This window comes from Muntiacus reevesi, chromosome 5 (assembly GCF_963930625.1).
Source record: "Muntiacus reevesi chromosome 5, mMunRee1.1, whole genome shotgun sequence".
Classification (NCBI taxonomy): Eukaryota; Metazoa; Chordata; class Mammalia; order Artiodactyla; family Cervidae; genus Muntiacus; species Muntiacus reevesi.
In genome coordinates, this window is record NC_089253.1 from 41,824,157 (window position 1) to 41,847,914 (window position 23,758).

At 56.2% G+C, this 23,758-nt stretch overlaps 2 protein-coding genes across 4 annotated transcripts; both read left to right on the forward strand.

Annotated features, from left to right (window-relative positions):
* Positions 1 to 1,393: 1,393 nt before the first annotated feature.
* On the forward strand, positions 1,394 to 8,530 carry TSGA10IP (testis specific 10 interacting protein). Of its 3 annotated transcripts, XM_065937536.1 has the most exons (9): positions 1,394 to 1,540; positions 2,820 to 2,953; positions 3,056 to 3,777; positions 3,944 to 4,091; positions 6,057 to 6,227; positions 7,496 to 7,595; positions 7,710 to 7,725; positions 7,758 to 7,920; positions 8,407 to 8,530. In XM_065937536.1, the coding sequence occupies exons 1-9, from the start codon at positions 1,394 to 1,396 to the stop codon at positions 8,528 to 8,530; spliced, it is 1,725 nt and encodes a 574-aa protein (XP_065793608.1). The 3 variants fall into 3 exon arrangements, with proteins under 3 accessions (XP_065793608.1, XP_065793609.1, XP_065793610.1); XM_065937537.1 differs by lacking the exon at positions 7,710 to 7,725 and having other exon boundaries at positions 7,796 to 7,920; XM_065937538.1 differs by lacking the exons at positions 2,820 to 2,953; positions 3,056 to 3,777 and having other exon boundaries at positions 3,988 to 4,091.
* Positions 8,531 to 9,641: 1,111 nt separating this feature from the next.
* Positions 9,642 to 23,057, forward strand: SART1 (spliceosome associated factor 1, recruiter of U4/U6.U5 tri-snRNP). The gene is made up of 20 exons (XM_065937775.1): positions 9,642 to 10,009; positions 12,035 to 12,092; positions 12,298 to 12,353; positions 12,898 to 13,024; positions 13,143 to 13,248; positions 13,501 to 13,578; positions 13,683 to 13,782; positions 13,869 to 14,011; positions 14,122 to 14,328; positions 15,008 to 15,132; positions 15,209 to 15,342; positions 15,438 to 15,571; positions 19,601 to 19,771; positions 19,930 to 20,040; positions 20,356 to 20,443; positions 20,881 to 20,971; positions 21,061 to 21,196; positions 21,598 to 21,687; positions 21,799 to 21,920; positions 22,008 to 23,057. Exons 1-20 carry the CDS (start codon positions 9,697 to 9,699, stop codon positions 22,024 to 22,026), a joined length of 2,409 nt encoding a protein of 802 aa, XP_065793847.1. The 5' UTR covers positions 9,642 to 9,696; the 3' UTR covers positions 22,027 to 23,057.
* The last annotated feature ends 701 nt before the right edge of the window (positions 23,058 to 23,758 follow it).

The following is a 23,758-nucleotide window of genomic DNA, read 5'->3' on the forward strand; positions in this document are numbered from 1 at the left end:
CTGAACCTGGAAGTTAAATTATGATCTACCAGAATAAAATATAGGAGAAGGCCCCACCTAGGAGTAGGGTAAGGATTTAAGACATTCACAATGCAAACCCTCATGCAAAACCTTTATGGATCTGACTACATCAAAATTAAGGATTTCTCCAAATCAGGGACACAGAGAATAGACTGCTGGTTGCCAAGGGGGAGGAAGGTGGGAGAGGGTTGGATTGGGAGTTTAGGATTAGCGGACACAAACTGGTATGTATAGAATGGATAAGCAACAAGCTCCTACTATGTAGCACAGGGAACTATATTAAATATCCTGTGGTAAACCATAATGGAAAAGAATATGAAAGAGGCTAGATATACACATGTATAACTGAGTCACTTCACTGTACAGCAGTAATTAACACATTGTAATCAACTATACTTCAATTTAAAAAAATGAAAAAAATTAAGGATTTCTGTTCCACAAAGGTCCTCAGAGATAATATTGACAGAAAGCTGATTGCAATCTAGTGAATACAGAACTCCTGCACAAGTTAATAAACAAAAGCCCAGAAGCATAATACGCGGCCCTGAACAGAAACAAGCAGCTCACAGGATGAGCCCAGAGGCAAAAAATAATGAGGGGCGGGTCAAAGAAGTAATCAGCACAACTCAGTTAAAATTACAATGAGGGGCCTTCCCTGTCTGTCCAGTGTTTAAGGCTCCGTGCTCCCAATGCAGGGGGTGCAGGTTCGATCGTGGAAGAAAGTGAACGTGTTAGTCGCTCAGTCGTGTCTGACTCTGTGACCCCGTGGACTGTAGCCTGCCAGGCTCCTCTGTCCATGGGATTTCCCAGGCAAGAATACTGGAGTGGGTAGCCATTCCCTTCTCCAGGGGATCTTTCCAACTCAGGGACTGAACTCAGGCCTCTTGCATTGCAGGCGGATTCTTTACCGTCTGAGCCACCAGGGAAGTCAATCCTTGGTGGGGGAATTATGGTCCCGCATGTGGCATGGCCAAAAGATTTTTTATTTTTAATTATAATGAGATACCATTAAAAAAAAAAAAAAAACGGGAGGCAGGGAGAAGGAGAGGGACACGGCAGGTACTATATGCTGTCTTCACAGGGTGTGAAGACCCTTTGGGATGGGTGGTCCAGAGATTCCTTTGAGAGATGGAGCAACACAGGCTGAGCAAGGGCAGAGGGATTACACCGGGTCCACAGGAGTCCTGTAGAGGCAGGACTTGACCTGGACTCTTCCTCAGCGTCCTGCTGAACTCTCCCCGCTGGAAGGAAGCTGGCCTTACATAGAGCTTTCTTGGTCTGCTTTGGCCAGAGCCCTTAAGACAGGCTGAGGACTGGTTGCCATAGAGATGGTAGGCCGGGCAGTTCCAAGGTTGGCAGATGGGGGTGGGGGATGGGGCAAGACACCAATATGCTAAACGCCCACCAACAGTTGGTCAGGACTTCTTCTGGGAGACCTGGGCAAGACGCACGGCAGCAGGCTCCGGGGACGGCCACAGGCCTGCTCAAGCTCCTCTCAAGCACCCACCGCGCTGAGCAGGTGAGGGAGGCCCTGCGGGGGGACTGGCAACCGCCCAGAGGCAGGCTGGCTCTCTGGGGTGCGAGGTCAAGGCTGAGGGAGGCCACAAGATTGGAGCTGAGGTCCAGGAGAGAGTCAGGGAGGTCCGACATGTGCAGCAACGTGCATCCCCTTTAGGGAGGATGATGCCCAGTTATAACTCCCAGGCTTCTGATGGAGCAGTTTTGGCAAATTGGGAGGACTTGAGTTTCAGGGAAAATAATGAGTTTTTCCCTCCTTGGCTTTGCAAGTCCAGAGTCCTGTGGGGCACTGAGAAGAGCTGTCCAGGACCCAGAGGCAACCCAGGGCAATGGGGGCAAATCTGGGCTTTAGGATAGTCCACAAGTTAGGTCCTGGCTCCGCTTCCTGGCTGCATGACTTTAGTCAAGTGACTTCACCTCTCTGAGCCTCAGTGTTCTCATCTGCATGATGTGGGTGAGAGTAAGCAAGGACCTCATAGGATCCGTGTGTGTGTGTGCACGCGCGTGAGTTCAATTGCTCAGTTAAGTCCAACTCTCTGTGGCCCCATGGACTGTAGCCTGCCATACTCCTCTGTCCATGGAATTTTCCAGGCAATCATACTGGATCGGGTTGCCATTTCCTTCTCCAGGGCACCTTCCCGACCCAGGGATTGAACCCACACCTCTTGCGTCTCCCGCATTGGCAGGTAGATTCTTGATGACTAGAGCCACCTGGGAAGCCCCATAGGGTCCTTGGGAAGGAAGGCTAAATGAGTAAATGCATGAAAGTCCTGAGTATGCAGCAGGTGCTCTGTGAATAGCACTGTTGGTTTCTAAGATTCATTTACTTACTTTTGGCTGCTCTGGGTCTTTGTTGCTGCAGGTGGGCTTTCTCGAGTTATAGTGAGCGGGCCCTGATCTTACTTGCGGAGCTCGGGCTTCTTACTGCAGTGGCTTCTCTTGTTGTGGACCACAGGCTCTAGGTGCTCAAGTTTCAGTAGTTGCGGCTCATGGGCTCTAGAGTGCGGGCTCCTTAGTTGTGGTCCACAGGTACAGTGGCTCTGCAGCATGTGGGATCTTCCCGGATCAGGGATCAAACCCGGGTTCCCTGCATTGGCAAGCAGATTCTTAACCACTAGGCTGCCAGGGAAACCCACTGTTGCTATTTTAATATTAATAATTCAGGTCGTGACCCGTCAGTTCCAGGGGTAACAAGGGCCCAGAGGGGCCAGCCAGGGTGCATGGGACTGTCCCCGGGGTGAGTGGCTCAGAGCTAGGCCTCCTCTCCTACGTTCGCCCAGAGGAGTCTTGGGAGCGGTGATGGTGTTATCCACGCCCAGAAGCAGAGGTCTCGGAGTGCGGGGCAGACACCAAAGAAGGACCGGAGGCTCAGAGGCCGGAACAAGAAAGGGCAGAGCTCTGCGGAAGCCGAGGAGTAAGTGGCTGTGGAGGGCCGGGAGGGATGCAGGGGGCCAGGCCCCGCTGGGGGCCGGCGTCCGGACCCTGACCCCTGACCCCTGCATCCCTCCCTCCTCAGTCTCGTCCCCTCTCCTCCTCGGAAACCCTCCTTCCCCTTCCAGTGGGCCTGGGAGCGCTTCAGCACAGATGGCCGGGCCCTGCATCAGCCGAGCTCCGTTTCGGCCCCTGGCCACCAGGCCCTGCCCTTGCCCCCGGCGGTCCATCATCACAAGTCCCGGTGCAAGTCCATGGCCACCCTCCCGGAGGCCCACGGCTTCTGCTGGAAGACAGACGGGCCGAACCCGGAGAGGAGACAGCAGCTCAGGTCCAGCAGCTGCACCTCCATCCCTCCGGGCAGGGGGACGAGCCAGGAGCTGGAGCTGCCCGGGGAGGCAGGCCTGCAGTCGCCCAGGAAGTCCTCGAGGTCCAGGTCAGAGCCCGAGGAGTCTGAGCCAGAAGACCCGGGGGCCGAGGAGGCTGAGAGGAGTCTGATTCCAGGGGAACTGCCCCAGCTCCCCAGGAGGGGGTTGATCTTGGAGGAGGAACAGTTTTCAGAAGTCACAGAGGAGGCCGAGGATGGGGAACACCAGGCCCCCCGGAGAAAGAGAACCAGTTCTCGAAGAAAGGGGCGGAATTCTGGTGAGGAGGCCTGGAACGAGAGTGAAGTGCGGTGCCTGGGGAGCATTTCCAGCTCCACCAACCTCCGAGGACCACAGAGGAGGAAGCCAAGGGCCAAGGAGCTGGAGGGGCCGTGGGACCTAGAGAAGCTGCAGAGGCAGCTGCAGCAGGAGTTGGACTGTGGTGAGTTCTGGGGCTCAAAGCCCAGGTTCCCCACAAAGTCACACAGTGTGGAGAGGGGCTGGAGCCAGCGACCTGGGCCAGGCATTCAGACATGGCCGGACTGCAGGGAGGGATTGCCCAAGGGGACGGAGGGGCAACAGTCCCTGACTTGTCCCTCTGCGGACAGGCCCCGAGAAACAGCCTTGGAAGTCTTTGCGGGCTGCTGTTCAGGCCTCCAACTGGAGCAAGAAGGCCCAAGCCTTGGGAGATGATGAGACTTTTCTGTTTGCAAACTTCCCTACCCGCACCTTCCACAAACGACAGGAGGCTACCAGGTGAGGTGGAGAAGGAGGGTGGGGGCGAAGCACAGGGACTAGAGACGGAGCTAGTTCTCCAAGAGACACTCATTCATTCATCCCTTTATTTACCCATCCATTAGTCTTTCTGATCATCCAGTCAACCGTCCATCCGTCCATCCATCCCCTTGGCCAACTGCTTATTGGCATAAGCCACTTTTCACTCACTTCTACCCACTCATTAATCTATTAGCTAAATGATTAATGCAACATACATTGGGTATCTGCTCATGGGTTCTCAGGATATAAAGGTAAAAAAAGTTGGTTTCATCCCTAAGAAGTTCAAAGTCAGCTGCAAAAGGAGACAGATGGGGGAAAACAGGGACAATGGCAGAAGAGTTAGATCATTACTATCCTTGGGGCTTGAACAAGAGACAGTGGGAGCAGGAGGGAAGAATGGGGTGGGGGCTGCTGGCAATATCTAGGTGAAGGCTTGAACCAGGTGGTCATGTGAGTGAAGAGAGAAGGATTTATTTGAAAGGATATTTGGAGGCTGGCTTAGTGGGCCTTGGTGACCAGTTAGAAGTGTGGGGTGAGATCCAGTCAGTATTCTGATAGCACCCTTTGAGTCTCCCCCTGTCATCCCTGCTTGAGATCTTCCCATGCTCCCCAGCGCCCCAAGGATAGAGCCCAGATCCCTTGGGAAGGTGCCGGGCTATGTATCTATCCCTTTGCACAATGTGAAGGCTCCTCCAGGGAAGTTGCCGGATCTTTTTGATAACAGCCCCTGTCTGGTGCCCTAAAAGGGTCTGGCACAGGGTTGGTGCTCAATAAACCTGTGCTGAGTATATGTTTGCATCTACCCCTCTGTATGTCTACCTGTCCACCTTTCTATCTGACCATGATTCACGTCCTTACTGGAAGGACTGATGTTGAATCTGAAGCTCCAATATTCTGACCACTTGATGCAAAGAACCAATTCATTGGAAAAGACCCTGATGCTAGGAAAGATTGAAGGCAAAAGGAGAAGTGGGCAGCAGAGGATGAGATGGTTAGATGGTGGTGTCACTTCTCAACAGACATGAATTTGTGAAAAATCCAAAGATAGTGAAGGACAGAAGAGCCTGGGGTACTTCAATCCAAGAGGTCACAAACAGTCAGACACAGCTCAGGAGGTGAATGACAACAATTATGCATGAACTCACCAATACTGAGTTTCCGTCTATGTTAGGCACTGTTCTATGTGGTGGGGATACATTGGTGGTGAAGAGGACAGACAAGGAATCCTGCTCACATGAGGCTTACATTCTACTTGGAAAGAAGGATAATTAATAAAGAAATGAACAAAACATAGAGCTAGAGATGGAAAATCTCTGGGAGGTAGATGGGGTGCTGAGGTCTCACTTTCTCTGACCTTTGAGCAAAGACTTGATTGGCAAGAGGAACTGATCATCAGACCTGGGGGAAGGGTGTTCCTGGTGGACTAGGTACCATCTATTCAACCATCCACACCATTCATCCATTACACCCACGGATCCCATCACCATTTCTTTCTCTTTCCCATTCATTCATCTGTCCCTCAAACCAACGGGCACTACTCTAGCTCCTACTAGATATGGGGATGAGAGAAAGAAAGATCTGGGCCCTATTGTCAAGGAGAGCTGCTTTGCAAGGGGAAGGTGAGGTCACGGGTGTGTGTGCCGAGCTCCACAAGGCTGAAGACGGTCAGAGTTGGGGCACACCACTGGCTGGAACAGGCAGGAGGCTTCCAGGAAGAGCTGAGAAGGCCTGAGCTGGGCCCAAGGGCTGAGCTCCCAGAGGCAGACTCCATCCAGTTCGACTTCCAGGACAAACTCCATTCCCTAGGCCCCTGGCTCTCTGGGCTGTGGAACTCTCTCCTTCTAGGTTCCCGCAGGCCCCCTACCTGCCCCTGGGCCTCCATGAGGCTCCTGTTCCCTGCAGACTTCTCCCACCCCTCTGCTTTTCCTCTCCCCCCGACCCAAGAAACCTGCTGCGGACCTGGGAGCGGCAGCAGCAGGAAGAGCGGCAGCAGGCCGAGGTGCGGCGGGCCCGGGAGCAGCGAGTACAGCACCAGGTGGCTCGTTGCCTGGCAGCCTACGCGCCCAGAGGGAGCCGCGGGCCGGGGGCTGCCCAGCGCAAGCTGGAGGAGCTGAGGTAGGAAGCCCAGGGTTGTGGGGGTCTTGGAGGGGAGAGGGCAGGGAGGCGGTGCTATCAGACCGGAGGACCAAGGAGACCCCACCCTCACCCCACCCACGGGGCTGAACCCCCAGGACCATCCTCCCTGCCAGCCTCTCTAGAGTGCTCAGCAGAAGGATGCCTGGTCCCACGTGTGATGCGGTCAGAGGACCCTTCTCACAGCCAGGACTCACAGCATGTAGAGCCGACAGATTTCTGACAAGCGCATGAACTGGGTTTTTGTAAAAGGATCGTACTTTTCCAGTGGAACCTGAATGTTTCTGGGATGTGTTCCTTCACTTGTAGTTTGTTTGTTTTTCAGTCACTAAGCTGTGTCCGACTCTTTGCAACCTCGTGGACTGCAGCACGCCAGGCTCTTTTGTCCTTCACTATCTTCCGGAGTTTGCTCAAACTCAAATTCATTGAGTGGGTGATGCCATCCAACCATCTCATCCTCTGTTGTTCCCTCCTCCTCCTGCCCTCAATCTTCCCCAACATCAGGATCTTTTCCAACGAGTTGGTTCTTCGCATCAGGTGGCCAAAGTATTGGAGCTTCAGCTTCAGCATCAGTCCTTCCAGTGAATATTCAGGGTTGATTTCCTTTAGGATGGACTGGTTGGATCTCCTTGCTGTCCAAGGGACTCTCAAGAGTCTTCTCTAGCACCACAGTTCAAAAGCATCGATTCTTCATTTGCAATACATTTCTTTAGTTCCACTGTCCCATTTTCTAAACTATCAGCTTACAAGAAGCACAGAGAATGCTGGCAAGCTTGTCCCATACTGGCTTAAAGTACAGAGAAGAAAACCGAACCCAGGGTCTAGAGTGCCATCTTGCCCAAAGCCACAGCCGACAGTCACAGCTTCTCCTCACAGGCAGAGAGGGTGCAGGGGAGCGCAGGGCTATGCACGCAGACGTCCAGTTGCTTAGAAGCCAGTGCTGGCCCCTCTTCCTTGGGGATGGCTGGGAGGATGGGCAAGCCTGGCGCAGTCTGTAGACCCAGGCTCCACGCTCGGTCCCTCACTTCCCAAGTCCCTTGACACTCCTGAGCCTCAGGCGTGTCATGGACAAAATGGGGGCAGATGATTCTCACTCCCTTTCTGTCAGGGGGAATCTCAGCGGAAGATGGAAATGAAACAACTTTGTAAAGCTAAGGGTGGGAGGACAAACAGAAAGTCCTCAGTGAGGGCTCACGAGTGGCGATGGCATGAGTCCACGGTTAGCTGCCCAGAGGCCCGTCTCCCCTCAGGCGCCAGGAGCGACAGCGCTTTGTTGAGTACCAGGCAGAGCTGCAAGGCATCCAGCACCGGGTGCAGGCCCGGCCCTACCTGTTCCAGCAGGCCATGCAGGTGAGGCTGGCACCTGGGCAAGCATGTGGGCTCCCCGAGAGCAGAGCTTCTCACCGGCCGAGAGGGTAGGGAGATGAGGCGGGAGGGACCCCCTCAGTTTGGACCCTTGAAAAGCCCTGGGACCCCCTCAGTAATCAGAGTCTCACAGTGTCCTCGGGGCAGCCCAGGTGAGAGAGGGGACCCCTCTGCTTTCTCCTCAGGCCAACGCCCGGCTCAACGTGACCCGCCGCTTCTCCCAGGTGCTGTCGGCGCTGGGACTGGATGAGGAGCAGCTGCTGGCCGAGGCAGGCAAAGGGGACATGGAGGGCGTCCCCAGGAAGCACAGGTGAGGCCCCGCTGTGGGGTGAAAGGCCATGGCCACCAGCACCCTGCCCCGCGGGGTCTCACTTAGCTGTCACCCTGCCCAGGGAACAGGCTAAGGGGCCTCCACCGGCAGCCACATGGGTCCACCCTGAATTTAGACTTCCATGCTGCCCCGTCCACTCGCTGGCCAGGAGGACTCAGCCTAGCTTTCGCAGTCAGCAGGGCCGTCCCGGGGCCCTGTACTCCATGTCACCTGAGGACGGCTGGGCCAAGGTTGTTTCCCCACAGAACGCTTACACTTTAGAACAACTTGGTGCAGAGCAGAGGTTATCAGGCTTGGGGGGCGGGGATAGTCTCCTGCTCAGGGTCTCAGAGTATAGGAGCCACGTTTGAAAACACCGACATTGGTGATGAAGGCCTCGCCCCTCCCTACAGCCCAGGTCTCCTTGGTTACTGGGGTGGGGAGTTGCAGAGCCCAGTGGTCTCTATCTGTCTCTTCATCTTTAAGGAGCCACAGGTCAGTGGGGGCGAGAATGGAGCCCTCATCTCAGAGCCCCCCAAAGATGGAAGCCACTGGCAGCCAGGCTGGCCAGCACTTCGCCCCAAATCCAGACCAAGAGTTGAATCCCTGAGAGAAAAATTAAATGCTTTGTGAAAATAGTGTGGGATTTCTGGCGGTGGTGGGAAGTGGCTGAGGGTTGGGAGTAGGCGGGGGCACGTGGGTATGCAGCAGGCTTGGCTTGTGCTCACATCCACCAGGAACGCTGGTTATTCCGGCGGCCCCCGCCCAGCACACACGGCTCTGCTTCTGCCCAGAGGAGTGAGTGGGGCATCTCCCAAGAGCAACAGCTGCAACTCCTACAAATGCTGGGTACTGGAAACTCAAGAGTGAACAGGACAGAATGCCTTCCGACTTTGGGAACGCCCAGTCCTATGGGGGAGGGGGTGAGCCTTTAAAAAAGGGCGCATAATCACACCCTAACAGATGGGCTGGCAGATTGAGCAACTGGGAAGTGGGGGTGTCAGGAGGAATTGTGTGAACTGAGCTTTTACACTTAAGTAACTACAAGTTACAGTCTCCTCAAAGGAAAAGAAAAAGAAAAGCTCACACAGACGCATGTGCCAAATTTTGCATTCAGTTTCAGGGGGTTTACAGACACACAGAAGCTCAACTCGACCTCCGGGGCAGTCACAGAACTCATGGTTAAAAAACCCAATCCAAGGAGCGTGGCAAAGCAGCGATGGCAGACAATACTAGTAGTAGGGGTTGGAAGGAAGCAGGAATGTGGAGCTGGGGGTCTCGGGAGGAGAATATGCTACGTCGTTTAGCACCTGATGGAGTCACGACCCCAGGCAGTACACTAGGAGGACGCCTACTGGAGAGTTGGGCGCTGCCCAGGGAGAGTCCGTGAGCCAGTGAGCATCCGTAATTGAAGGTGTGAAAGCAGAGGGAAGCCGGGAAGGGGCTTCCAGCTCTGGCGATCCTGGCTGGGATGGTCTCTAGGTCCCATTCTGGGATACTGTCTACCCCAGACCCAGTCGCAAACCTTGAAGCGCGCATGCGCAGTCGGCCGGCCGGCTCAGCCACCGCTACCCCGGCCCTGCTGGCTGCGACTGCGCAGTCGGGTTCAGATACCGGCCTTCCCAGGAGCCTTCGGGGCGGGCTCCGAGGCAAACGACGGAAGCAGCCGCTCTTGGTTTCCGGCAACAGGACACCGGCTGTCGGGCGACCCGGAAGTGTTCCCATTTTGTGTCGTCGGGGCTCGGCGGCGGCCGGGCTCGGGGTGGACAGACCACCATGGGATCGTCAAAGAAGCACCGCGGGGAAAAGGAGGCGGCAGGAACTACAGCAGCGGCCAGCACTGGGGGCGCTACCGAACAGCCGCCGAGGCACCGGGAGCACAAAAAACACAAGCATCGGAGCAGCGGCGGCGGCGGCAGCGGCGGCGAACGACGGAAGCGAAGCCGAGAGCGTGGGAGCGAGCGCGGGAGCGGGCGGCGCGGGGCCGAAAATGAGGCCCGCAGCAGCACGCACGGGCGGGAGCGCAGCCAGACAGAGCCGTCCGAGCGGCGCGTGAAACGGGAGAAGCGGGATGATGGCTACGAGGCCGGTGAGGGGCCTATGCAGGGGGCGGGGCTTCCGGAGGTGCCCCGGGTAGGTGGGCTCGGTTTGGAGGCCGAGGCATCCCCCATTTAAAGGGTCTTCCTATGGCTATTTGGGACTGAAGGTTGTCTTTCTCTGCTAAACTCTCTGAAGGTAGAGATTTTCTTTGTTTTCCTCAATTGGCATATCACGAGTCCTCCCTGAATGTCTTGAATGAATGAAGCGATGACAGCATGTGCAGAGGCAAGAACAAACGTGTTATTGTCAGAGTTGTGTAGAGTTCATAGCAGAGACAGGAGTCTGTAAGAGAGACACGGTTCCGAACACGAAGGGCTGTATAGGCCCTGTTAAGAAATTGAAACTTGTTTTGAGAGGAAGCTGTGAATTTGAACTGACGAGTGAGTTGATCACATTCATGTTTTGCAAAGACCACTGTGTTGAGAACTGGGACAAGGGCAGTAGAGACTGGAGGTGAGATGAAGACTGATGATGGCCTGCCCCGAGGCATCAGCCATGGGATGGAGAGACGTGAACAGATTGGAGAGGTGTTTTGGAGGAGGAGGTGATGGAGCTTAGCATTTGGATGAGGGCTGGAAAGAGAAGAAGGAATTGAGCGTGCGCCTTGAATTTTGACTTGAGCAATTAGTTGAGTGGTAGTGATCTCTACTGATGTTTTCCTGGTGGTTCAGTGGTAAAGAGTCCGCCTGTAATGCAGAAGACAAAGGAGACATGGGTTTTATCCCTGCGTCGGGAAGATCCCCTGAAGGAGGGCATGGCTTCCCACTCTAGTATTCTTGCCTGGAGAATCCCATGGACAGAGGAGCCTGGAGAGCTACAGTCCATAGGGTCGCAAAGAGTTGGACACAACTGAAGTGACTAAAGCACGCCTGCACAGTGCTGTCGACTGAACTTCAGGAGTTTGAAAGAGAAACAGATTTTTGGAGGGAGACAACCGAATTCCGTTTTGGAGAGTGTTGAATTTGATGTACATGGAGAAACCCAGGGTTTGGGCTGGATAGAGCAGTTAGGGAATCATGAGTGTTTAGGTGGCATGTGAAGTCCACTGAGAGACTAGGAGCAGGAAGCCAGGGTTGGTAGCAGAACCTGATAAATGCCAAGGTTTTAGTAGAAGGCTGAGCAGGAGGCTACAGAAAAAGGAGGTAGGCTATCCCCCAAAGCAGGAAAACCATACCGTCTTGTGTCAGGGGATCTGTGGGAGTGATGATCTGTGTCACACCCTGCTGGAGAGCAGATGAAAACCAGAGCTGAAAAGAATCCTTGGGGTTTTGAAACAAGGAGGCTGGTGATCTTGGAGAGAGCCTGGAGTGGCTGGGATTCAGAGTTCAAGTGGGATAAGAGGGACAGAGGTAGGCTGTGAGGTGAACATGCTGGAACGGTGAGCTGTGGTGGCTCCTGGTAGGGGCAGCTCCATCTGAGTCGGAATCTGATTTCTGCGTGTGGTGGTCAGTGAAGTCATTTGCTGTTTGTGAGCTGAGTCGAGGAGGTCCTAAATGCTCCTTTATCTCAGTGATCTCAGCAGCATCACAGAAGAGGCTCCAATAAGTGTATTTCTTCACTGCATGAATTACACAGAGGGCATAGTTATGCTGCCACCATGGTCCCTACCCTGTGAGGAGAATCAGGTCCAGAAATGACTGTGACCATGTGCAGAGGAGAGCAGTTAGTTCATGCTGATCAGTAATGGAGCAGGACTCCGGGGAGGAAGTGGGGTCTGATAGGGTTTTGTTAACAGCCTGAGGCCAGAGAGAGCAGTGCAGGTTGAAAGCACAGGATAGGCAAAAGTGGAGAGGTGGCAAGGTGAAGGACGTAGAAAGCTGGACCCTTTGGATCAGGAAAGGAAGGTGTGGGGAGAAGCAGCATTCTTGGAGCCTGGGACTCGGGTGGAAGGAGCTCCTGGGGGGTAGGAAGCAGGCCCAGGTGCTGGCCTCGTCTTCGGCTCTGCACCTGGAGCCAGGGCTGCGGCTCCTGGGCCCAGTGCTCAGCTCTTGAGTCTTGCTGCTTCTTGTTCCAGCCGCCAGCTCCAAAACGAGCTCAGGCGATGCCTCGTCACTCAGCATCGAGGAGACCAAGTAAGTTCTGTCTCCTTTTCATGTCTCTGTTTTCTTCTGGGGTAGCTGGGGAGGCTTTCGTGTAGTACATGTTCTGATTGAAGTTTGAAGTGTCATATAAATCAACCTAGCCAGTCCCCTCCTGTTTTCTCCCCATTTGTACAGAAATGCATTTGGTGCCCCCATTTCTTGGACAGCTCATAACACTTGTATCTGTTGTCCTCAGTAAACTCCGGGCAAAGTTGGGGCTGAAACCCTTGGAGGTCAATGCCGTCAAGAAGGGTGAGTGTGGGGCTGAGGGTGGTGGAAGGGAGGGCATTTGGGGTCAAGGGGCAAGGCTGTCGGGAGGGATTTTTGAAGAAAGTGGGCTTGGAGTGCAAATCAGCACCACTCAGTGGTCCCGCGTGGGTGCTGGCTGCAGGCCCGGGGCTTCCTTGCTGCTGTGATGGGGTCTGGGAGTCGGCTGGTTCTTTAAGCTCGAGCAGTCGGCGTGGCAGCCTCAGTTTGGCTGCGAGGTAGCGTTAGCGTTAGAGGGACCTGGAGATGCTCACAGTGCTGCAGACTCATCTGCGCTGTGCACATGTTGGGCTTTTTTGTTTTGGTTTTTAAAGTATGACCAGAGGGGCTTTGGAAGGCGTGGAGGGCCCCATATTCTTTTGGGGGTGACGTGGGAGTGTGGGGTTACCTGGGAGTCAGGAGGCAGAGGATTCTTCCCCCGCTTCTGGCTTCTCTGGCCCCGTGAGTGGGACGGGGCAGCGTGAGTGGCTCCCTCCTTTCCCCACCAGCCTTGGGCAGGCATAGCCTCACGCCTGGGCCTCCCTTCCAGAGGCGGGCACCAAGGAGGAGCCCGTGACCGCCGATGTCATCAACCCCATGGCCTTGCGACAGCGCGAGGAGCTACGAGAGAAGCTGGCGGCTGCCAAAGAAAAGCGTATCCTGAACCAAAAACTGGGGTGAGGGTCCCTGCCGGGTGGGCCCGGGCAGGGCCCGAGGAAGCGCCCAGGAGTTCTGGAGTCAGGGTGGGGGGAGCAGGAGCTGGTTCCCCAGAGGATCTTTCTCCTCTGTCTTCAGGAAGATTAAGACCCTGGGGGAGGACGATCCCTGGCTGGATGACACCGCCGCCTGGATTGAGAGGAGCCGGCAGCTTCAAAAGGAGAAGGACTTGGCAGAGAAGAGGGTGAGGTGCTGGGGTGTCACTCAGTGCCTCTGGTGGCCTGATGGCTGGTGGGGCCGCAGATGAACCGTGGGGAGGTGAGGCGGGGGCTCAGAACCGTGGGGGGCCTGTGGTCAGTGGTGCCTGCATTGGGTTCTCAGCAGCTTGCTTGTTCAGGGCTGTGCTTTTTGCATCCCCACTTAGTAAAGCCCCACATCTTCCGGTGATCCAGAACAGCTTGAGGTCATAGGTCACTGCCCCGTCCCTGTCCTGTAGGCCAAGCTGCTGGAGGAGATGGACCAGGAGTTTGGTGTCAGCACTCTGGTGGAGGAGGAGTTCGAGCAGAGGCGGCAGGTGAGGCTGTGGCAGGTGGGGAGAGGGGCTGGGGAGGCTGCTGTTCCAGGTGCTGGGATCCCCGCCGGGTCCCGACTGGGCTGCACTTTCTGCCCCGCCTCTAGGACCTGTACAGTGCCCGGGACCTGCAGGGCCTCACCGTGGAGCATGCCATCGACTCCTTCCGCGAGGGGGAGACGGTGATCCTCACTCTCAAGGACAAAGGTGGGTGGCACTGGGGTGCCCTGGCTGGGGGCCCAGGCCCTGCTGGGTGGAGGGCGCGTGACCGGCCGCCTCCACTCTGTCTGCAGGAGTGCTGCAGGAGGAGGAGGATGTGCTGGTGAACGTGAACCTGCTGGACAAGGAGCGGGCGGAGAAAAACGTGGAGCTGCGCAAGAAGAAGCCCGACTACCTGCCGTACGTGGAGGACGAGAGCGTGGACGACTTGGCCCAGGCAGGCCGGCAGCGCGGGCACCAGGCGGGGGGGGGTGTTTGGGAGGAGATGTGGCTCTGAGGCTTCTCAGGAGCCAGACTGCATCCCAACCTGTTCCTCTTGCCTTGCAGCATAAACCTCGCTCTATCCTGTCCAAGTATGATGAGGAACTTGAAGGCGAGCGGCCGCAGTCCTTCCGACTGGAGCAGGGTGGTATGGCTGACGGCCTCCGAGAGCGCGAGCTAGAGGAGATCCGCGCCAAGCTGCGGCTGCAGGCCCAGTCTCTGAGCACAGTCGGACCCCGGCTTGCCTCCGAGTACCTCACGCCAGAGGAGATGGTGAGTCCTGAGGCCCTCGCCCAGACGTGCCCCTCCCTCTTCTCAGGGGCCACAGGCTGCCAGAAGGCACTAGAAGGGGGATCAGGTAATAGCGTGGTACTTGGTCCTTGTGGATGAGCGGTGACCGCTAACCCGGTGGGGGTGCTGCGGGGAGGCAGTCGGTGTAGACAGAACAGGGACTGTGAGCCAGGTGCCCCCGAGCTGGCGTGCAGGCTCTGCCACGTCGCCAGCTTGTGCCTGGGCTGTCATTTAACTGTGAGCCTGAGGCTCCCCCTCTGAAATGGGGTGGCAGGAGCCACCTCATAGGGACTGTTACAAGGGTCGGTGGTGGTCTGGTAAGTGGTCATTTTGTAGGGTGTCACCTTTGGGATGCTCTGTGCGCATTCAGGTAGACTGCTGGCTCAGTAGGTTGTTTGCCTACGTGGTTGAGAGCAAGACTCTGGAACCAGACTCCAGGAATTTCACTGTCCTGGCTCTCCTGCTTAGGAGCTGGTGACTTTGCACAAGGTGTTTAATTTCTTGCTGCTTTACTTGTCCTCATCTCACAGATGGGATGATGGTTGCTCACGTCTCACTTCTCGCTCACGTACGTGAACTGCTGAGTAGCAGCAAGCAGCGTCCACTCTCGTAGACTTGTGCTGTCTGCCTCCCCCCGCCCTCACGTCTCTCCTCCTTTCAGGTGACCTTTAAAAAGACCAAGCGGAGGGTGAAGAAGATCCGCAAGAAGGAGAAGGAGGTGATCATGCGGGCCGATGACCTGCTGCCGCTTGGGGACCAGACTCAGGACGGGGACTTCGGTTCCAGGTGGGCTGCGAGACGGCTGGGTGTGGGGGCTGGGCCGGCCCTGGGGCCAGCGTCACAGAGAAGCCTCTGCCCGCAGACTGCGGGGCCGGGGCCGGCGCCGGGTGCCTGAGGTGGACGAGGAGCCCCAGGAGGAGGGGGAGAAGGAGCCTGTGCCTCAGCCCCCGCCGTCAGATGACACCCGCGTGGAGAATATGGACATCAGTGATGAGGGTGAGGGCCTGGCCTGCAGGGTGGGGGTGGGACCTGAAGGGCCTGGAGAGGAGCCAGGCTTTGGTCTGAGCGGGCGTCTTCTGTGTCTTCCCCAGAGGAGGGCGCCGCGCCGCGCTCTGGGTCCCCAGAGGTGCTGGAGGAGGACGAGGCTGAACTGGAGCTGCAGAAGCAGCTGGAGAAAGGGCGCCGCCTGCGGCAGCTGCAGCAACTACGGGACAGCGGCGAGAAGGTGAGGGGGCTCCGGGGGCGGGGGCCCGTGTGACAGGTGCGTCTGTGGTCACCTGTCCTCGGGGGCACGTGTTCCCACGCCGTCGTAGGCAGTCACCCATATTCCATTTTGCATCCTCTTTTGTTCCACATTGTGTTATTGGTGGGTTTCTAGGTTTCTGCCGTGTTCTCACTATGGGATGCTTTAGCGGTTCGTTGTTTCCATCTTCTTTCCTTCTGGTGTGTGTGTTGTTGCCTTGCTGTGAGTGAGGCGTCATCCTAGGACTGGGAAGTGACTGGGGGACAGGACAGCCAAAGGGTCCCCTGCTTTTCATGGGGCAGAAATGGCAGTGAACCTGTGAACACGAGCAAGCTGAGTGATCTCTGCTGGTGACAGCTGTGTAGACAACACAGGAGTGAGTACCCGGAGGTTGGTCTCTCAGGTCCCGTGTTCAGGGAAGACCTTGCAAGGGGTGCCTTTTGAGCTGAGACTGAAATGACGCCGTGGAGTCTGCCTTGCCCAGATTCAGAGTGGACCCGCATGCAGGCCATGGGGACAGCAGATGTCCTTTGGCGAGATGACCTTAGAGATGACCAGGTGGGCTGGAGCAGAGGAACGGGATGATGCTGTGAGCTGAGGTGGAGAGTTGAGGGGGCCTTGAGACCATGGTTGTTGCTGGCCCTCTTGGAGCATTGATTTGCAAGGTTGCTGGACACCAGATTAATAGCTGAGAGTTCACTCTGTTTCTATACACCAGCAGAAGATGGAAAGTGTAATTTTAAAAAGACACCATTCATGAAAGCAGTATAGATAATGAAGTAACACAGATAAACAATAGAAGGCATTATGGATAATGAATTATCAGCTTAGCAACAAAGTTAAAAGGAATGAATGACACGCAAGATCTCTATGAGGAAAATAGTAGTCCGTTTTTGAAAGGTGTTAAACAGGACATGTTGTTTTAGTTACCCAGGGCTGCCATAACAAAATAGCGCAGACCGGGTGGCTGAAACAGCAGCAGTGTATTCTCACACTTCTGGAAGCTTCAGGTCCAAGGTCAAGGTGTTGGCAGGTTTGCTGTCTTTCGAAGCCTCTGTCCTTGGCCTGTAGGTGGCCATCTTTTCACGCTCTCCTCACATGGCCTTTGTGTGTAATTCCCTGGTGCCTCTGTCCTTCTTACAAGGACACGAGCTTATCAGATTCGGGCCTACTCTGAGGACCTCATTTGGCCTTTACTGTCTCTTTAAAAAAGGCCCTGTCTCCAAGTACAGCCACACTGGAGACAAGGGCTTCAGTGTACGAATATTTTGGGGGGACACAGTTCAGTCTGTAACAACCATATTAATGAATAAAAGTAATGTTGTAAAGATGTCTGTATCCTCGCAGTTCCAGTAGAAATCCCAGTAGGCTTTTGAAGAATCTGGCCAAGTGATTCAAAAATTTACACAGAAGATCCGAGGGCCCCAAATAGCCAAGACCCTTGGACTAATCAGGTGGTGGGATTTGCTGTAGTAGATACCAAGTCTTTTTGTTGTTCAGTCGCTAAGTCGAGTCCGACTCTTTGGTGACCATGTGAACCATAGCCCACCAGGCTCTTCTGCCCATGGAATTTCTCGGGCAAGAATACAGAAGTGGGGAGCCATTTCCTTCTCCAGGGGTTCTTCCCAACCTAGAGATTGAACCCTCACTTCCTACTTGACAGGCAGATTTTTTACCGCTGAGCCACTGGGAAGCCACTTCCAAGTCTTTTTAAGGACAGTTGTAATTGAGGCCCTGTGATATTGGGGGCATTGAGTGTGGCCCTCACACTCCAGAAACAGACTCCTGCCGTAGAACACGAGGTGGCCCAGCGTGAAAGGTGCTCAGCTCGGTAAGCAGTGTCAGGACAGTCAGTTATCTATTTGGAAAAATATGAAATGTGGTTTGTACCTCACACCTTGTGCAGAAATTCACTTTGAAGATTAAGAACTTAAAATTTAAAACAATATTTGAGAAAAGTGTGAAAAATTTTGTTTATGACCATGGTAGAGCTTCTTTTTTTTTAAATTGTGTTAAAATACCTGTAGGATTTATCATCTTACCCATTTTTAAGTATATGGTTCTATGGTGTCAAATATATTCACCTTGTGTGCAGCATTTAACTACTTGGAAATTAAAAACTTGATTTTCGTTTTAAAATTTAGTTTTATTTTAAAGACACCATGAAGGGAACTTTCCTGGTGGTCCAGTGGTTGGAACACCCCACTTTAACTAGCACGGGGTGCTGGTTTGATCCCTGGCCAGAGAACTAAGATCCCACCTGCCTTATGGCACAGCAAAAAAATAAGAAAAAAGAAAAAGATGTCCTGAAGAATGTAAAAAGATAGGCCAAATGGAGAAGATATTTGTCTACGTGCAGAAGGGCAGTTCACAGAGGTGCAAGGATGCGTGACCACTGAAACACAAGGTAGGCCCAACCTGGGTAGCAGTGGAGGAAAGACGAGCTGAAACGATAGATCAGGTCACACCCACCTCACTTGGCAAAAATGTCAGGCTGGATAATGTCAGGTGTCCGTGAGGATGTGGAGTAGCCAGAATTCTTGTCCACACTTTGCAGGGGCGTGTAAAGGAGTCTGATCAGTGGGACTCCTAGTGGGACAAGCCTCGTAGAGCGAGATCACGTGTCTCAGCGGACCACACCCCATGTGAGCCCCGGAGAAATGCTCACGTCAGGTTGCATTAGCTGTGCTACCCGTGGTCCCAGGGAGAGGTGGTCGGTGCGCTGGAGAGCTACACTGTGGTACGGTCACAGCCCGGAATGGGATTCTGTAGTGAAAAGCTGTTCAGCTGTAGTTGCTTACGTCAAGACTGACCTTAAAATACATGCTGCGTATATGTGAAAACAACTTGTAGTAGAATCAGACAGTGTGCTTCAGGTTGAGTGATGTTTGAAAAATGCATAACAAAACAACAGACTGTTCGTGGGGAGGTCTTTATGTGCTAAACTATGAAGGAAAGGCCGTGTATCGTGATCACAGGTATGTGGGGAGGAGGCCTGTGGGGCCTGAAACGGTGTTACTAATGTTCTTCAGCCAGGTCATGGGGACATGCTGTTTCTTCGGTGGTGGTGATTTTTAAAGGCATACGCGTGTGTTACAAGTAAGTGTTTTACGTGTAGGATGACATTTATTTAAAAATGTGATGTCATGTAAGGAAAGGGGTGCAGAGGTGGACGCGGAGACTGGAAGCTTTGACGAGTTTGCTGTCAGGGGCAGAGCAGGAAGGCTGTGGTGTGGCAAGAGGAGTTCTTCAAAGAGCAGAGAGGGTCTTCCCTGATGGTCCAGTGGCTAACACTGCATGCTTTCCCACAGGGGTTTTTGGTTCAGTCTCTGGCTGGGAACTAAGATCCCACATGCCCAGCAGCCAAAAATAAAAGAGGGAAAAGGGGGGAAGATCCTGGACAGTCCCTGTGTGCTGGTGGGAGTGGTGTTGGGGGCAGAGTTCTGGCGGCCCTTGGAGCCCTGCCAGGTGGGGTGGCCTGTGGTGGGCACAGGGTCAGGTGTCGGCCGTGAGGAGTGGGGAGGCAGGGTGGGTGGGTGGGTGGTGGTTCAGAGCTGGAAGCAGGGGGCAGGCCCACGGAGCATCCAGCCTGTGCAGGGCCGGCGCTCCAGGGGGAGGGATGTTTACTTAGTCCTAAGCCGAGTCTGTTCAGGGAGGAGGGGGCGTTGGAGGAGGGGCGGGAGAAGGAAGGCGCGGGGTACGAGGGTGAGTGGAGGGGGAGCAGCGACAGAGGCTTGGGGCCTCTGTCCTCACAAGGGGCCGTGCAGGATTCTGGATATTAATTCAGAGGACAGAGGGGAGCCATTGCCGACTTCAGAGCGATGGAGCGAGTGGGCGAGATCGGTGCAGAGCAGACTAGGGGTCAGGGAAGAGGAAAGCCCTGTCTGGTCGGTCCGCTGTGGGCAGTGGAATGGCATGCTGTTCTGCCACCAGGGAGGGCGGTGGATTCCTGGGTCTCCATCGCCCCCCCTAGAAACTTCTGCGTTTGCCCACAGCCACTCCCTCCCCCAGGTGGTGGAGATTGTCAAAAGGCTGGAGTCTCGGCAGCGGGGCTGGGAGGAGGAGGACCCGGAGCGGAAGGGGGCCATCGTGTTCAACGCCACGTCCGAGTTCTGCCGCACTCTAGGGGAGATCCCCACCTACGGGCTGGCTGGCAACCGGGAGGACCAGGAAGAGCTCATGGTGGGTCCTCGGGCAGCCCACTCCCACACATTCCCTGGGCCTGCTCTGCTCTTGGGCGCTGGGAGTGGTGGCTCTGCCAGTCCTCAGGGACAAGCCTCAGTGCTCAAGGGGGACGGGCTGGCTAGGGCCTGGACTGAGCCTGGTCATCTCTCCTCCAGGACTTTGAACGGGACGAGGAGCGCTCGGCCAATGGAGGCTCCGAGTCCGACGGGGAGGAGAACATGGGCTGGAGCACCGTCAACCTGGACGAGGAGAAACAGCAGCAAGATGTGAGGAGGGCGAGGAGCCGGGCTGGGGGCCAGGCGGGGGTGCCGGGTGCAGGGGCCCGGCAGGGTGGGCGCTGGGCTGGGGGCTCAGCTCTGCCCTCCCCGCCTTGGGGCTGCCGTGTCTCAGAGCCCTGGCCTCTTCCTGCGTAAGTGGGGTGTATGGACCTCGCAGGTTGTTGTGCTTTAAATGAGGCGTATTGTCGCGCAGGGCCTGGAGCACAGCAAGGACCACGGTCCTGGGAGGGGTGACTGTCGGGCAGAAGGGTAGCCCACTCAGCACCCCCGTCATTGTGTGCTCCACCCTCCCCGCCCCCCCAGTTCTCTGCCTCCTCCACCACCATCCTGGACGAGGAGCCCATCGTGAATAGAGGGCTGGCGGCCGCCCTGCTCCTGTGTCAGAACAAAGGTAAGGGGCTCGGGCTGCCCCGCGGCGGCCTGGGAGCTGCCCTCCGGCCCCCTGCCCTCTTCCTCCCCGCCCCCTGGGCCCGGCAGTCACGGTGGCCGCTGGCCTCTCTGCGCCGCCTCACCCATTCGCAGTGCCTGTGCGCACATGTCCCACCACGCCCCACTGCCCGCCGGAGGCTTGGCCTTTCTGTGGGGAGCAGCGGCATGGCCGAGGTGCAGGCAGGGGCACGGAGACCTCGCGTTGGGATCGCAGCCCTGCCGTGTGCTGAGCTGGTGGCCCTGGACGTGCGCCTGATTTCTCTTGACTCTCCGTTTCCTTTGCACGAGGGGACTGATGTCTGTCCCTTCCCACAGCGCAGCTCGGAGGGTCCCCCAGGGGCCACCGTGCTGTTGGGGGCACTGGGCAGCCTGGTCTCTCACAAATCCCGCATCCCCCAGGGCTGCTGGAGACAACGGTGCAGAAGGTGGCCCGGGTGAAGGCGCCCAACAAGTCCCTGCCGTCGGCCGTGTACTGCATCGAGGACAAGATGTGAGTGCGGGGGCCCGCTGGGGCCACGCTGCCGGGGGCCCTGGCGGGGGGGCAGCGGCCAGCGCTGAGGTCCCATGTGCCTCCGACAGGGCCATCGATGACAAGTACAGCCGACGGGAGGAGTACCGCGGCTTCACCCAGGACTTCAAGGAGAAAGACGGCTACAAACCTGATGTGAAGATCGAGTACGTGGACGAGACGGGCCGGAAGCTCACACCCAAGGAGGTGAGTGGGGCTGTGCCCTGGAGTCTGGGCCGGGGGACCGTGGTGTCCATCGCTCTGGGGGGCACAGAGGTCCCTCCCTTGCAGGCCTGGCAGGAGGGTGTCTTTGCCCGCCTGCCCCCTCTTCAGCCAGCCCCCTCCCCAGCCAGCCCCCCGAGCTCTCACAGCTGGTGGCAACTGTCCGCCTTTTCTCTTTCCCACGTTCTTGGGGTTTGCGGCTCCCTCACTCCAGCACATCCTTCCCTCTCTTCGGGGGCTCCTGGAGGGTGCCAGGGCTGGGGCCATATCCCAGCCCCTTGCCAGCCGCACCGCCCCCACCTCGGCTCAGCCAGGGCTGGGGAGCCACCGCCCTCCCCTGCCCCGAGGGCTCCGGTGGCTCTGACGGTGCTCTGCCCGGGTCGCAGGCTTTCCGGCAGCTGTCCCACCGCTTCCACGGGAAGGGCTCTGGCAAAATGAAGACGGAGCGGCGGATGAAGAAGCTGGACGAGGAGGCGGTGGGTGCCCGTGGGGAGGTGGGGGTGGCCTGTGGGGGTGTGGCGTTGGGGGTTGGGGGGGGCACTGAGGTGCCAGGTGCTCCTGCTGTGCTGACTGGCCCCGACCCACAGCTCCTGAAGAAGATGAGCTCCAGTGACACGCCCCTGGGCACCGTGGCTCTGCTCCAGGAGAAGCAGAAGGCCCAGAAAACCCCGTACATCGTGCTCAGCGGCAGCGGCAAGAGCATGAACGCGTGAGTGGGGCAGCGTGGGGCCCGTGTGCGGTGGCGGCGGGGGGGGTCACAGCCCTCTGCGGCCTCACGCTCCTCTTCTTTCCGCAGGAACACCATCACCAAGTGAAGCCGGCCTCCCTTCTGATCCCTCCCCCGACTTTAACATTAAATAAAGCTCCCTCCTTATTTTTCCCCCTGGTCCTGGTGCAGGTTCCAGGGTCAGACCTGGGGAGAGGGCAGGCGGTGCCAGACGGAGCATTGGCGACGCTGCCCTCCGGCCCCGCATCACCTGTGTGACCTCAGGCAGTCACTGAACCTCTCTGGGCTTTAGTTCTGCCGTTTGTTTGACCAAAACACCTTTGCTTCATAGGATGGCTTGTGATGATTAAGTGAGCTCGTTTCATTCCCTCACCTGGAACGTGGAGGTGAGCAAGGCCCCTCAAGAGGTGGCTTAGGGTCTGACTTCTGCCAGGTGAGACCTGGTCCTAGGTGACACAGATAACAGAGATGCAGGCAGGGAACTGGCCTGGCTCCTCTCAGGCAGTTCTCCAGCCCACGCTGGGCCCAGCCAGCCAAAGGGAAGCCAGCTGGTTCACTTTCTCACCCTCGCTTCCCCCAGCCGCTCCTGGCATGTTCGCACCGGTCCTGGCTGTGGCTGTTAAATGCCACGCATTATCCTCTGCAACGCTGGCTTCTGGGTAAGAAGTGGGATGTGTTTTAGAGGCTCAGTCACTCTGCTCTCTCCCAGTCTCCAGTGCTACAAGAATCGCTCTGTTCACAGCCAGGATGGGCGCGGCAGGGTCTGGGGGCATTACAGGCTCCTGTAGTCTAAGTGGAGAGTGAGAGGCCCGGTTCCTCGGAGCACCCACCTTCTGGGAGCCTTGTCCCCTTAGCAGGGCAGGTGAGATTCCTCGGCGTGAACTCCGTGAGGGACAGTAAGAGCCTGAATCAAGGGAAAGGTGACTTCTGGCTCCCATGGGAGTCACAGAAAACCAGCATCCCACCACCCCTACCTCCACCCAAACTCGTGGCCATCCGATGGTTCACAGATTTTTTTTTTTTTTTAATGAAAAAAAAATGGATTAAAATAACCTTAGAAAATGTAAGAAAAGAACAGAGAAATGTAAACAAGGGACAAAATATAGTTGCCTTAACCTATTGCTTTTGATGACAGTTATTTCATGGCACACCTACCCAACACTGTAATGTCCTGCTTTAGTTTGTCTCCTTATTTTGGGGTCTGATTCTGATTTAATTTTTACTGGGGCAGGTTCCTCAGGGAGGGTCCCTGTGGGATGCCTAGGCTGGGTCTAGGATCTGGGGAATCGCGGTCTGTTTCTCCCAGAAACCTACGTGGCATGTCCGGTGTTGTGGACGATGGTCCACTGTTCCTGGCGGTGGAGCGCCAGCTCTGGCCAAGCTCTTGTCAAAGCTCACACCTTACCCGCTGCAGCCTGTTAGGAAGCTGTTGCCATCATCAGAGCCAAAAACATCCAAGGTCATGTCTAGAGCAGCGGTGGACCCGGGTCGAACTGACCAGCCATGTCCCAGGGTGTCTCCTGACACTCTGACCCTGTGACTGAGGGGACAATAAATGGTGAGCCAGGGGCTAGGAGGGGCTCCTAGGGGCCTTCAGGAAACCTGCCTGCCTGGCAGTCCGTTTCCTCCGCGCTCCTGTGGCCTCTGGTCCCAGCCCTGTACTTGCTCTCCTTGCCTGAGTCATGCTACCCCCTCCCGAGGCTGTGCTTGCCCCCTGATGGGGGTGGGGAGGCAGCGTGGCGTCCGGTCAACTCCAGGGGCGAAGCGGGCAGCGCCAAGCCTTGCAAGGCCTGAGCTCCCAGGGCAGGCAGAGCCCAGGG

Excerpts from the sequence above, each read along its gene's own strand:
- TSGA10IP (XM_065937536.1), top strand. The coding sequence starts at position 1,394 with ATGGGGCAAGACACCAATATGCTAAACGCCCACCAACAGTTGGTCAGG. Across the intron at positions 1,541-2,819 it reads GCACCCACCGCGCTGAGCAG|AGGAGTCTTGGGAGCGGTGA; the intron begins GTGAGGGAGGCC and ends ACGTTCGCCCAG. Across the intron at positions 3,778-3,943 it reads GCAGCAGGAGTTGGACTGTG|GCCCCGAGAAACAGCCTTGG; the intron begins GTGAGTTCTGGG and ends CTCTGCGGACAG.
- SART1 (XM_065937775.1), top strand. The coding sequence starts at position 9,697 with ATGGGATCGTCAAAGAAGCACCGCGGGGAAAAGGAGGCGGCAGGAACT. Across the intron at positions 12,093-12,297 it reads CTCAGCATCGAGGAGACCAA|TAAACTCCGGGCAAAGTTGG; the intron begins GTAAGTTCTGTC and ends TGTTGTCCTCAG. Across the intron at positions 20,444-20,880 it reads GCTCCTGTGTCAGAACAAAG|GGCTGCTGGAGACAACGGTG; the intron begins GTAAGGGGCTCG and ends CGCATCCCCCAG.